Raw genomic sequence first — 15,220 nt, forward strand, 5'->3', positions numbered from 1 at the left:
CCCAAGAAGATAGTGTTGTTACTTAAGTTTGCATTAAGCCTTGTAATTGCAGGAAACAGAAAGGTCAAACGGAAATGATGGAATTAAATGGCAGACAACTGGAAGCTCTAAAATTTTGGCCTGGAGTCAAGAACCAAACAGTAACACATGTTAAAAGTTAATATGATATATGAAATGGTTACATATACTTGAAGGCAATGATATTCCATGATTTGTTTTCGCTTTTGTCCACTCATTTTCACAAACTACAGAATGCTTTGCATAGAATAAAGACAGGTTTATTGCTAGGCCTTCTCACAGGATATTAAGTGTTTTGGCTCAGTACTTATACTGGTCTTAAACTCAGTGATATTTTGTATCTCAGTGATGATTGAGCTTCAACTCATCATAAAGGTTTGTGTATAAACTGTCTTTTCCTTTATTGCATTATTTGTTTCTACTCCCACTAGATCATTATAGAGAGTATTGCAGGCTCTAATCTTGCTCAAGCAATACCAGAGCCTCTGAACAACTGTTCTTCTTCAGTACTCCACGATTTTTGTGACTGAATAAGGCTTGAAGGAGTTTCTCCAACTTTCCTGGGAACAATTTAACCTCCACACTGAATCAGCAGAATACAAGAATCCCTAATCTAAGTCAAGTGTAAATAGCTCACAACTTCCCTCCTTGCTATGCAACAGCTTCCCCACCTTTTGCATATTCTATGCATCATCCTACTTGAGACTCTCTGGCTACTTCAGAAGTCAACGATATTGCTCTTGACATGCCTTACTTACTTGAATAATTGTCTGAGACCAACAGTATCATTTCAGAGCAATGTTAAATCTACTAAAAGCCTGCTCAATGTTGCAATCAAATTAATTTATACTTTGATTACATCAAGACTATTGAGAGCTGAAATAGAGTACACTTTCTTTAGAATGAAAATGGTTGAAAGGATATATGTTTTTAACCTAGCAATTTAAAATACTGCATAGATTGGAAGTAACTATTTATTTTAACTTTCATGAATGAACTGCTGTTAAAGACTTTTTCTCCCACTATTTCAGGTTCTAATTATCAGCTTCTGATCCCTTGTTTAGCCACTGTGCGACAAAGCAATACAGCATCAGTCATAACTTGTAGTTTAGAAGGCGTATAAATTGGCTTCACACACAAAATGCTGGAGGAACTCAACAGGTTATGTAGTACCTTTGGAAATGAATAAACAGTCGACATTTTCGGCCAAAACTGAAAAGGGCAAAGAAGCCAGAATAAAAAGATGGGGGGGAAGGGGAAGGACTAGCTACAGGGGTTCCCAACCCAGACCCCTTGCTTATTTGCATTGGTCTATGTTATAAAAAAAAATTGGAAATCTCTGAGCTAGAAGGTGACAGGTGAAGCTAGGTGGACTGGAAAGGTAAAAGGGCTGGAGAAGAAGAAATCTGATAGGAGAGCAGAGTGAACGATGGAAGAAAGGGAAGGAGGAGGAGCTCCGGGGAGGTGAAAGGCAAGTGAGGAGAAGAGGCAAGAGGCCAGGGTGGGGAAAAGAAGAGGTGAGGTGTTGCCTCACCTACAAGGACTACTTGGAGCTCTAAATGAAAGTAAGGGAGGAGGTGGAAAGGGCAGGCATAGCATTTCCATCATTTGCAGGGATGTGCCAGGAGGGAAGATTAGTGGGGTGGGACAAATGGACTAGGGAATTACGGAGGGAGCAATCCCTGTGGAAAGCTTGGGAGGGGGAGGAGGGGCTAAAGACACATTTGGTGGTAGGATCCCATTGAAGATGGTGGAAGTTACAGAGAATGACGTGTAGGAATCGGTGGCTCATGTGGTGGTAGTTGAGGACAAGAGGACCTCTGTCCCTGTAAAGGTAGCAGGAAGATGAGGCGAGCACAGATATCTAGAAAATGAAGGAGATGCTGGAGAGGGCACCACCAGTGGTGTAGGAAGGAAAAACCAGTTCTTTGAAGGAGTACATATCCGATGACCAGGAAAGAAAAGTCTCATGCTGGGAACAACTGTGGCAGTGATGAAGAAACTGAGAAAAGAGAACAGCATTTTTACAGGAAGCATGCTGGGGAGAGGTAGAGTCAAGATAGCCATGGGAATTGGGAGACTGAACCAAGGGGGATATAAATGGACTTTCTGATTATTCCTACCAGCTTCCATAGTTAAGTGTATCACATTCTCCCATGTGTTAGGGACTGTTACAGTTTCCAAAGTGTATTGAAGTCCCATAGCAGAAACCTGAAAACTTCATTCCAAATAAACAACCTTTGAATTTACTCACTGTAACTTTGACTTAAGAACAAAATTTTAGTCTCTCAAAAGAATGGAACTTCTGAGTTTCACAGACAGACTAACCTTTTCTTTAATATTTTGGCAGTTATTTTGATGAAGTTCTGCATTCCGCAAGTAGCCAAAATAAGTGAGCATAAGAACTACCAAACTTTGAGCACGAGGAGCCATCAGGTCCTTAAACATTTAATATAAAGTGAATATTTAACATAAAGTATCTACATTCTGTTAGACAAAGGAACCACCAATAAGTGAACACATTCAGAAAAAACTGTAATGAACTGAGCAATTAATCACATCCATTATAGAGAAATTTCCATCTCTTAAAGGACAAACGTAAATATCAAAACTTGTGCTCTGAGATGATATTTTAAAAAAAGCTTTTGAACGCTTGCTGGACGGAGACGCCAAGTCTCAAAAGGATAAATCAGACCCTGAATGACCCTGCTTAAAGGGTGGTGGTTCTTGACACTAATTTTAAAATATTTGGCAGGGGAATGGGAACAAGACAGATTGGACAGAAGTGTGCAAAACAGGTGCAAAATTGAAAAGGGTGATAAATACTGAAGGTGTTATACTTGAATGCATATAGCATACAAATTAGGTTTGATGATCTTGTTAGCGCACTTAAGAGAGTGACAGGTATAATGTTGTGGATATCACTGAGTCATGGCTGAAAAAAGATCACAGTTGGGAGCTTAACACCTAAGGACACACACTGTATCAAAAGAATAGGAGACAGGCAGAAGGGGTGGGATTGTTCTGTTGGTAAAAAATGAAATAAATTCCTTAAAAAGAGATGGCATAGGATCAGAAATTGCAGCATCCTTGTGGGTGGAGTTAAAAAAAACTACAAGGGTAAAAATACCTTGCTAGGAGTTATATACAGGTCTCTGAACAACAGCCAGGATATAGTGTACAACTATGTTACGATAGTCATGGGCATTTCAATATGCACAGGCAGATTGGGAAAATCAGGTTGGTGCTGGATCCTAGGAGAAGGAGTTTGCAGAATGCCTTCGAGATGGCTTTTTAGAACAGCTTGTGGTTGAGGCCACTAGGGAAAAGGCAATTCTGGATTGGGTGTTGTGTAATGAATCAGATTTGATGAGAGAATTTAAGGGAAAGGAACCCTTAGGACACTGATCATAGCAGGGAGATGACAGAACAGCAATGGCTGGAGTTTCTGGGAATAACTCAGAAGCTACAGATAGATACATGCCAAAGATGAAGTAGTATTTTAAAGGGAGGATGAAGCAACCATGGCTGACAAAGCCACATTAATAGCAAAAAACAGGCAACATAATAGAGCAAAAATCATCTAGTAGCTAGAGGATTGGGAAGCCCTGAAAAACCAAAAACGCAACTAAAAAAAGAGCAATAAAGAGAGGAAAGGTGATTTATGAAGGTAAGCTAGCTAGAAGAGGATACCAGAAGTTTTCTCAAATACATAGAGTAAAATAGAGGTGACAGTGGATACCAGACCACTGGAAAATGATGTCAGATAGGTAGCAATGGGGAACAAAGATGGCAAACTGTATAAATATTTTGCATCAGTCTTCGCTGTGGAAGACACCAGCAGTAAGGCAGAAATTCAAGAATAGTAGGGGACAGTAGTGAGTATCGTTGTTCATACCAAGGAAAAAGAGATTGGGAAGTTGAAGGTCTGAAGGAAGGTAAGTCACCTAAGCCAGACGGACTGCACCCCAGGGTTCTGAAAGAGATTTTGGAAACATTAGTAGTGATCCTTCAAGAATCACAAGATTCTGGAATGGTTCCAGAGGACTGGAAAAGTGTAAATATCACTCCACTCTATGAAGGGAGGGAGGTAAAAGACAGGAAATTATACGCCAGTTAGCATGACTTTAGTGGCTGGGAAGAAATTGGGGTTATTATTAAGGACCAGGATACCAAGTACTTGAAGGCATATGAAAAAAATAAGCCGAAGTCAGCATGGTTTCCTTAAGGGGAAATCTTGTGTGATAAATCTGTTGCAAATCTTTGAGGAAGTATCAGGCAAGTTAGACAAAGGACAATCAATGGATATTGTTTACTTGGATTTTCAGAAGGCCCATGGCATTACAATAAAGATACTGCATGGATACAAGTTTGGCTGACTGGTAGGAGGCAAAGAATGGGAATAAAGAAGTCCTTTACTGATTGACTGCTGGTGACTAGTGGTGTTCCACAGGGGTCAGTGTTGCGACCACTTTCAAGTTACTTGTTAATGATTTAGATGACGGAATTGATGGCTTTGTGGCCAAGTTAGCAGATGATACAAAACTATGTGGAGGGCAGATAAAATTGAGGAAGCAGCCAGTCTTCAGAAGGACTGAGATTAGGAGCAAGGGGGAAAGAAGTGACAGATAGAATATAGTGTAGGAAAATGTATGGCAAGTACTTTGGTAGAAGGAATAAAGACATAGACCATTTTCTAAACAGGGAGAAAATTCAGAAATCAGAGGTGCAATGGGACTTAGGAGTCCTGCAGGATTCTCTGGAAGTTGGCTTGCTGGTGGTAAGGAAGGCAAGTGCATTATTAGCATTCATTTTGAGAGGACTAGAATATAAGAGCAAGGATGAGATGCTGAGTCTTTAAAAGGCATTGATCAGCCCGCACTTGTGGGCAATTTTGGGCTCCTTATCTCAGAAAGGATGTGCTAGCATTGGAAAGGGTCCAAAGGTGGTTCACAAGAATGATCTCAGGAATGAAGAGGTTAGTATACAAGAAGTAAATGATAGCTCTGGGCCTGTACTCACTGCAGTTTAGAAGAATGAAGGGAGTCTCATTGAAACCTATAGAATATTGAAAAGCTTAGATAAAGTGGATGGGAAGAGGATATTTCTTATAATGAGGAAAAATCTAGGACCAGAGGGCACATCCTCAAAATAGAAGGACCTCCCTTATGAACAAAAACGAGGAGGAATTTCTTCAACCAGAGGGCAATAAATCTATGGAATTCATTCCCACAGACGACTGTGGAGGCCAAGTCAATGGGAATATTTGAAGGTTGATAGGCTTTTAATTAGACAGCATGTCAAAAGTAACAAGAGAATGGGGTTGAGAAGGATAATATACCAGCCATGATGGAATGGCAGAGCAGACTTGAGCGGCTGAATACCTAATTCTGCTTCAATGGTCAAATCAATTAGCATGCATGGTGGCAATTTTGCCCAAATTATATGTAGCAGGGGGCAAGGTGCAACAAAGATATTATTGGTAAACTGTCCTATAATGTGAACATAACCTCAAAAGTGGGAGTCAATGATCTCAGAAGCAGAACGAATAAGACTATTCAACTTGGATGAGTTAATTTAAAATAGAAATAGAAACAGTGAATTGAAATGCTCCCAGCTACAGCAAAGATTATAAACCTTAAATGTACATCAATCTATAATTAATGGCAGCCTTACTGTAGGTATTGAGGTGTTGGAGTTCACCCTCCTCAGCCGCCGTTGCATTAAATCATATTCCATTTCATTGACCTCAGCTTTCAGCTTCTCCAGCTTTTGTTTCTCCAGGTTTAGCTCTTTTAGTAATCGCTCCATTCGAGCTCTTTGATGGAGCAATAGCGCTAAAAGCATGGAAGATAATCCATTAATTCATCCAGAACAGAACAGATGTGCAAACAAATTGTGCATATTGAAACCAGGTTGACATAAAATACATATTATTTCACAAATCCCCACTGAACAACATACTGAGCAAAAATAATCTCTATTTCAAAATCTTCTCATCAGTTGCTCAGAGCCTTCTAAACCTAGTGATATAACCATTTTAAAGTACTTGCTGGCAAATGGACTGGAAATAAATGTTGTACAGAGAAAGGAATTTGCTTCTAGCAGATTATTCATAACCCTCTTAAGTAACAGCTTCAATGTCACAAAGACGCAAAGGCAGCAATTTTACTGCTGGAGATTAGAATAGAGATTAGATTAAGACATTTCCAGTCCCCTGGGAATGTACTATAAACGATCACCCTGTCCCAGTATTTTCAATTTGTCATTATAAAGCTGGATTTTGATAGCTTTTTGCAACAATCCTCCAAATAAAGGCCTCTCATTCAAAACTGACTGTTGTCAAACCATTAAATCTACCCAAGCGATTGTATGTAATTTGTAATTTTAAATTAAATTGAAGACCTAAACAAGATTTCAGTTCATTGTATCATGAATTAGCCAAGTAGCTCACTACAAATACTCAAAGCATTGACTTAAAATCATGGAATGAAACAGCAAAAGCAGACTACTGTCCAATCGAGAGCACTTCCTTGGTCTTCACTGATACCTCAAATATTTTCCCTTCACACATTTATCCAATTATTCTTTGGACTCTCTTGACACAAGAATGAAATTTAGATCACATCATCACGTGCACAAAACCAGAAGAAACCTTTGCTGCACATGCATCGTTATACCACAATGTCTAACTTCTCCAAAAAATATTAATACTCTATTTATTGCAAATATGTTTTGAACTACAAATACCAATACAATTTTATCAAGGAGTTGCAACATCCATTATCAAATTGGAGAAAATTTAAAGGTACTTTAAAAAACAATGTGTTACATACAGTAGGATCCTGGGTTATTTTATCAGATCCCAACACAATTGCCAACATGAGAGAAGCAATTTTAAAAAAAACTGCACTGCAATTATATACAAATTTTGTAATTCTGATCCTTTTGGTCATGCATTGTGTAACACAACAGACAGCAGCTATTACCCTTGCCAGTTGGCAGGTACAAGTTACACTAATAAAATGTACTAAAACCAGTTTCTTTTGCACAGACATAGGCTATTAACTTGTTTTTGTTTGGCAGTCAGAATTCAACTCTCTGGGAAATCGAACTGAAATGGGTAGCCACTGGGAGATCCTGCCTTTTGCAGCAGTCAGAGCAGTCAAGACGCTCAACAACGCTGTCTCTGAGTCTACGTCGGGTCTCATCGATGCAGGAGGCTGCACAAGATGCGCTGGATGAAAAAAAATTACCTCTATCAGATTCACAGGTGAAGTGTTGCCTCACCTGGAAGCAGTGTTGGGCCCTGAATGTTGGTAAGAGAGGTGGTGTAGGGACAGGTGTATACATTGCTAGTTGCAGAGTTAAGTTGCAGGAGGCAGATAAGTGGGGAGGGATGAATGGACAAGTGAGTCATGTAGAGAGTGATCCCTACAGAAAGCAGAGAGTAGGGCTGGGTTGAGGGGTTGTGGTAGCTGGTCACCACCTACTTCAATTCACCATCCAGAAGCCACCCATTTTGACTTCCCATTCTGACATGTGTGTCCAGGGCCTCCTCTACAGCCACAGTGAGGACAAATCCAGGTTGGAGGAGTAACACCTCATATTCCATCTGGATAGTCTTCAACCTGGTGGCATGAATAGTGATTTCTTTTACTTATAATAATTTCTCCCCCATCCCCTCACCTCTTCTCTTCTTCTCACCTCCCTATCTCCTCCCTCTGATGCCCTCCTCCTCCTCTTTCTTCCATGGTCCACTGCCCTCTATTAGATTCCTTCTTCTTCAGTCCTTTATCTTAAACATCCATCCTCTCCCAGCTTCTTACTTCATCCCTTTTCTCCCACCCAACCTTACCCATCACCAAATCTTATCTATCACCTACCAGCTTTTATTCCTCCCCCTCCTTTTTATTCTGGGTTCAGCCCCTGCCCCCTTCTTATCCAGCCCCGATGAAGGGTCTCAGCCCACAAATGTCAACTGCCTGGCTTACGGAGTTTCTCCAACATTGTGTTTTTCTTACTGAGATAGTTTTCGATCACATATAAATGATTAAACATCCAGAGGATAATTAATATAATTTAGTAAGATATTTGATATCTTTAGAATTGGTTCCTTAAGGTTGTTATAGCTGGGGGTGGTAATGGGGATAAACTCCCACTACCTCTTAAATGTTCCCAATAGTGTGCTCATCAAATAGTCTCTGATCAAGTCCAGCTCCTGGCCTTCACATGTGACTTAGCTACTAAGCTCGGCTGAACCATTTCTACTGACAGGGGAAGGGGCCAGGTTAGAGGAGCCTTAAAACCAGTCGCTTCAGGCAAATGGGACTTGTCAGCTGTGGTTGGCAGCTCATCCAGGAGAAGGAAAACACTGATCTCAAACCTCTGCTGCCTTTCAGCTATACCACCTCATGGAGAAGGCTTCTGGAGTTAACCCTGAGGGAAAAATCTGGAGCTGGTGTCCTTAACGGCAGTCTGACATTGAGTTCAAAGCTGGCTAGCAATGTCTGTGATGCCACCAGTGCCAAACTGTATCAGTCTCTGCTGTTCCTTTGGATTTATCAAATGCATAGAGAGGGGGAGCCTGCTACATGGGCAACAGCTTGCTCTCCTTATCATACTGCTCTGGCTTGCAAATCTGGACAACTACGAGGAAGCAACATCATGTTTGACTCTGACCGAAGGGCTCAAAGATACTAAATATTAATGAGCAAAAATTGGCAGCATGGTAGCATAACGGTTAGGATGATGCTATTACAGGACCAGCAACTCAGGTTCAATTCCACCACTATCTGTAAGGAGTTTCAACTTTCTCCCTGTGAACACGTGGGCTTGCTCCAGATGCTTTGGTCTCTTATTACATTCTAAAGATGTGCAGATTATTAGGCTAATTGGTCACACAGCTGTATTTAGGTGGCACAGGCTCATTCGGCTAAAAGAGGCTGTTTCTGTACTGTATCTCTAAATAAAAATGCTGAAAATGAAAAGCCAGATTAGTCAAATGTAAAACAGGAAAGGGTCCCACAAAACTACCACTTCCAAAAACAACACATCTATTTACATTTCACATTTGTGTAATCTCTACTTCTAAAGTACTCAAATAATCTTAGTTTGAAGTTACTCAGTTTAAGGGACTAAATTAGATCTCATACATGGTCTTCAACGGGAACAAGGTTAGGACCACCAATTGTTTCAAGCTCTAGAAAAGTTACTTGTTTACTTTCTTTGATCTTCTTCCAAGCTTTTAATTATTTTTAGATGTATAAGTGCTCTGCCAGAGGGTAGAAACAACCCACCTCAAAAGATAACAAAATTCCCTTTGCAGAATTCAAACAAGTTGCATTTGAATTCCTTATCAATGTTAGATTTAATAAGTTCAGCACCTTCATACTTAATGGTAGGCTAAAGCTGTTATGGAAACAACCACACACAGTAAAACAGAGGGACAAATTATTCATGACCGATTTGACTGGTGGTATTGCTTTGAGGGAAAGTAGTTCACTTTTCTTGTGATCCTACAATTAAAAAAAACTAACTGCATAAGAGCAGCTTGACCAGAATCAAACTGGTTGGAATTTAATTTGAGATTAATTTCTTCATAAACATCGCACATTTTGCTCCACTAATGAACATTGTTCCTAAAACTATAATTAGTTATTAAATATACAATTCTCTTCTGAATGGCAATGAAAGTAATTCCCAATTTTCAAAAAGAACTGGCCCATTTTTTTCTGACAGTAGTTCCACAAATTAATTGATATAATTTCAACAGAAGCTAAAATCACATTTCTTGTCTTATAATTGTCCTGTCCACGTTTCAGCACAACCCACCTTCAATGCAGAGTCAATTTTAGAACATAAAACATTACAGTGCAGGATCAATCCTTTTGGCCCACCATATCTGCATCAAACATGATGTCAATATAAATTCCAGCTGCCTACATCTGGTCCATATTCATCAATTGCCTGTTGTATCTGTCAAAATGCCTCTAACAGATCATTATTATATTCTGCTTCTACCTCCTCCCCATGCAGTTTATTCCACCTACCTCACTGTAAAAACTTGCCTCAGATATAATCTTTCAATTTCAACATCCTCTACCTGAAATTTATGTGCCCAAGCATTTGACATCTCTGACCTGAGAAAAAGAATGACCATCTACCCTATTGATTCCTCTCATAATTTTAGATCAGAATGCCCTTCAACCTCTGGCACTTCAGAGAAAACAATCCAAGTGTGTGCAACCTCTTTAGAGCTAATACTGTCCAAGTCGAGAAATATCCTGGTGAATCACTTTTGCACCTTTTCCAAATCTCTACATTCCTCCTGTAACAACCAGAACCGCATACAATACCCCAAATGTTTCTGACAAAAGTTTTATCTGGCCGCAATGTGACTTCCTGACTTTTATATGCGTCGACTGATGAGAGCAAGCAGTGCATACACCTTCATAACCGCCGAGTCCACTTGTGCCACTTTCAGGGAGCTAACCCAAGAACCCTATGTGCATCAATGTTCTGAAGGGTCCTGTCATTTAACTGTACACTTTACTCTTACATTTGACCTCCCAAATAGCACACATTTGTCTGGATTTAAATTTGCTTTTTAAAAAAAAACAGTATACTATACCTTGAGTGTAAGCATAGTCATCTGACCCTGAACTTGACTTTCGCCTTTGGTCCTCATTTCGTTTATCAACAGCAGACCCTGTTAGTGCTGATATTGGCTGGATCGGTTCTGGAGCTCCAGGATGCTCTCCTTGACAATCCACTAAATTCAAGATGCTCCCAGGATCAAAAGTAGGTGATGCCACACCTCGGGAAATTGAAGGTGGTCTGTTTGGAGAAACTGTGATTTTGAAGGTGTATTTAGTATTAGGCTGCGTTACAACCACACGAGGAGCGTTTACTTGGTTACTGCCAGCAGTTGTAGACCGAGGTCGCGATGGTTGATGGTGAATATACGTAGGTGGTACACTATACACTGGCTGTGGTTGAACAACACTCATTTGTCCCGACATTCCTCTTGACGGTGAGCTGGATGGTGAATTGGTGGCAATATACAATGTAGGATGACTCCGCAAAGCAGGCTGACTGCTGACAGGAGATGAACTTCTAGTGACATTGGCAGCCGATCGCTGTGGTGTTTCCAATTTGATTTCTATCTGATTTTTCATAGGAGCTTTGGACAATCCCGACACAGAATAAGGCATATAGGACAACGACTGGCTGCCTTGTTGTGGATAATTCTGAGGAGGCTGGTACGGGAGATGCGTCATTGTGGGAGAACTAATCGGCATGAAGACGTGGGAAGTCTGATGACCTTGCTGGTTGGCTTGTACCTGATGCTGAGGAGAGCTGTAAGGTGAGCTGAACTGTGATGGAGGTGGTGATCGAAATGCTTGCTGAGGAAGCTGTGGCTGTTTAGGAGAATACTGAGAAGGCTGATAAGTTTGTTGTGGTTGATAAACAGGTGGAGGATGATGATTATACTGTGGGAGCGGACACTGACTAGAAGTCCAAGCTGTGTTTTGAGGAGTCTGTCGTCCAGATGTTGGCCTAATATAAATAGAATTACCGATCCCATAGGGAGTGTTCTGCATCTGTGATGGACCACCATGTATATGCAATGCAGTTGGAGCAGTCTGACCAGATGGTAAGTTCTGTGACAAGGTTACTGTAATAGGGTTTATAGTGTACCGAGATATGGGTTGATATGTTGGAGAAAGACCTTGCATAGGTGATGTATTCAAGCTTGGCTGAAGGGATGTTGGCTGTTGAGATGGTGGGGGAGGAGTACCTGTATTCCGGCCTTGGTCACTTACAAAGAAAGGGTTGTAGCCAGGTGGATTTGCTACAATTGCTGGGGCAGAATGTGGTTCCTGTATCAGTCGCACAAGTTGCTGACCACCTCCTCGTTGAGGCTCAATGTGGCCATCACTTGTACTATGGACCAGCGTTCGACCACCATTGAGTTGACCACCATCCCCTGTCTGGTATGTTGCTGGAGGCTGGATACCCAGGTTAATCTGCAGCATGTGGTTTCTGCTCATTCTGGCATCATCTGTGCTGTGGAACTCCCCATACAGGTATTTGTTGCTCTCTTGGGCAAGGGCCAAACAACAGGCTTCCAGGTTATTGTTATTCTTAATTTGAAAAGAGAAATTAAATAGATTTAGACACAGTCAAGTTACAACAGTACTTTTGCATCCTATATACTAACAATTTCAATCTAGTCTAATTTTATACAACATTCAAGTATGCCAAGCAAAGAATCTAAATTGCAAAGGCTGGGATTATTTAAAGTACTAAAAGATTCTACTGATTGGGTTGTATTACTTGTCTTAAAATTTGTAAATTAAACCAATTTTTAATTTGTAGTATCAAACTTCTAGGCTTTAAGAAAAGAGGTGAGAATTGTTTTCAAAAGCTATGTTATCTGAAGAAACAGTGCAACTGAAGGACAAAAAACATGCAGGATCTTTGCACAGTCTAGCAGTACGAAGTTAAAAGGAGGAAAGTGAATGAATATGTCCATGATCAGTTACTTTAAATTGAAATATGCAGAGTATACTGTATATAACTCAAGGGTCTAAAGCTGCTTATTACTGGAAATTGCTATAAAACTGTTCAATGATAACTAGAGTATTTAGTTTGAGGAGCAAGAAAAGAAAGAGGGGGAAGACGATTCCAAGAAATACTGAACAAGGACACCAAAGTCCCATGACATCTGCACTTCTCAACAATGGGTAAGGAATAACCATCAGGAGGAAGACTACAACCTCATGCCCTCTGATAACCAGTTAGAGGACAGAAAAAATGTACTGATCAGCCCAATTAACAGGCATCAAATTTGTAACCAAGTGATCTTCAAGAATCTTCCAATGAACTTCACTTCTTCACTGCACTACTAGGAACAACAACTCTTTGAAGGACAATAAGTATACCAACAGCTTCAGCACAATCCACAAAACAGGATATTCAACTTGGAAATCTTAGAATACAAGTTCATATTTTAAGTGTTAATGTACAACTGAATCAAGCAGTATAAAGCTCTTTTAATGTTGACCACCAAACTGAGAAGACAAAATTAATGTTGATACCAAAAACACACAAACTAATGCTAACCTACAAATTTGAATTTATTTAAATCTTACATCCTTCCCTCAACTTAAGGGAATAAAAATCTTCACATGACTCCGTCGCAATGCACAGACTTGTGAATTGATAAGTCTAATGACTTGTAGAGAGAAGCTGTTCTGTATCCTGTTGGTCCTGGCTTTAATGCTGCGGTACTGTTTGCCAGATGGAAGCAACTGCAACAGTTTATAGCTGGGGTGACTAGTGTCCCTGATGACCTTCTAGGCCTTCTTCACGCACCTGCTGCTGTAAATGTCCTCAATGGAGGGAAGTTCACATCCACAGATGCACTGGACTATCCGTACCAGTAATCAAGGTTGGTGCATAGATCAGAGACTATGTTTTTCCACTGTCACCACTGAACAATAGATATCTTCTGCAACTCAAAATTTATGTTTTTCTCCAGAAAATGAGCTCTATGATTTAATATATCAGGCATGGAAGTTGGGCCCTCTGTAGTGAACTGAGTTGATATATTGTTCATTTAAATAAAACTTAAGTTTAGAAAACAACAGAAATCTTTAACATTTTGGATCAACCTTAATTCTTTGCAAAACCATGGATCAATACAATACTTATGGAAAGGAGTTGATCTATTTTTGCAACAAGTAAGGGGAGCTATTATTTTAATTCTAGTATGCACAAGTTCACTGCAGAAAGTCTGCATCGTTCAAAATGAAACAGAATGCCTCACTAAAAATACTGGGAAGAAAACACCACTATCATATAATAAATTCTTGCTCAAGTTTGAAGTTAATTTGATTCAATGGAGTAAATTTTAAAACACTTGTGTCACGTTTTACTTACCTGATCAGTTTAAATAGCAAATGCAAATGTAAAACAAACCTTAATTTCACTAATTATATACTTCTACTGCATGAGATTCTAGGAAATATTGAGTGAATTTTGAAACAAAAACCTCCTCTTCAGAAGCATGTATAACTGCATCTGAGAACATGTGCATCAACCCTTCACCAATATCTTTAGGAAAATTATGGTGATTAACTATTATTTATTGCACGGAGTACAGTGGCTGTAAGAAGTTACAAGAAGGTTTTTTAACTATTGTTAACAAAAATGGTGCTTCAGTAATCACTGACCAGTATTTTAACCAACTGCTGCATTCAATGCACATATCAGTTTTTTTTTTAAATCAGAAAAACTGGAGGGAAAATCCCTTCAGTTTCCTGCCCACTAATTGTTCAGTTGACAGACAGAAGGCCTTTCTGACAGGGAAGACCATTGTAGAATATTGCAGGCAACGAGAGCAGACAGGTGGTATGGTGAAGATGGACATTAAGGGGTTTAATTGGCCACATCTGATTTGCTGAGAAACACATCAGATCTTTCATGCTCACCAGCAATGTCAGACATGAATATTTAAGAGAAGAATCCCATGGAAACAGGGGAGCAGACACATTTTCAATTTAGTGGGTTGCTTGATATGCCTGGAGGGAAGTATTATTCCTCCTGGTCAACAAGCAGTGCTGTGAAGATACTTGCAAATAAAATCAGCCTTCTGCATCTTCTTTCACCGGTCATATTTTCTAAGGCCTGTGAAACCAAGATGACATTAAAAATAAAGTGAAGGAAAGCAGCTTTTATATACACTAAATATTATAGGATTAGACAAACATCTTCCTCCATTTCATGATCTCAGGATGTTCACAGCCTTCCAACCATTTAAGTTAGTTTGAAGTAAAATATTTAAGTCAACAGCTTCCATGGAAATAAAGAAATAAAGTTACTGTTTCATGTTAATGACTAAGGCAAGGTTATCAAATGGAAACACCAACATTTATTCCTCTCTCCATAGTTAATGCTTGACCTGTTGAGCACTTCTAGAGTTTGATTTTTCTTCAGATTTCCAACATCTTCCATATTTTGCTTTAGAAGTAGATCTGAACTGTGTGACAGAGGAAAAATGACAGTTCTTTTATTCAGTCTTGAGTTCTCATTAGCAGGGATGAAAATGAACAGATTTGAATGACCAGTTCTCATTCTGCAAGCCAATTTGTTGCTTGCCCCTCACTCTGCCTCCAACACAGACGGGTTCAAA

At 39.8% G+C, this 15,220-nt stretch overlaps 1 protein-coding gene across 16 annotated transcripts in view; it reads right to left on the reverse strand.

Moving 5' to 3' along the window:
- Window positions 1-15,220, reverse strand: part of tab3 (TGF-beta activated kinase 1 (MAP3K7) binding protein 3) — a 149,548-nt gene that overhangs the window by 64,755 nt on the left and 69,573 nt on the right. For 15 of the 16 annotated variants that reach the window (XR_012098949.1, XR_012098948.1, XR_012098950.1 and 12 more), the window contains 2 exons: window positions 10,652-12,167; window positions 5,695-5,855 (listed from right to left, as the gene is read on the reverse strand). Coding sequence is in view for 12 of the 16 variants with exons in the window: in XM_073045650.1 (XP_072901751.1) it covers window positions 5,695-5,855; window positions 10,652-12,167 (1,677 nt within the window). In the remaining 4 variants the exon portion in view is untranslated. Of the gene's footprint in view, window positions 1-5,694; window positions 5,856-10,651; window positions 12,168-14,957; window positions 15,068-15,220 lie in introns of all 16 variants that reach the window. The other variant, XM_073045640.1, reaches the window with a different exon arrangement.

The sequence above is a fragment of the Hemitrygon akajei genome, chromosome 5 (genome assembly GCF_048418815.1).
Source record: "Hemitrygon akajei chromosome 5, sHemAka1.3, whole genome shotgun sequence".
NCBI classification, from domain to species: Eukaryota; Metazoa; Chordata; class Chondrichthyes; order Myliobatiformes; family Dasyatidae; genus Hemitrygon; species Hemitrygon akajei.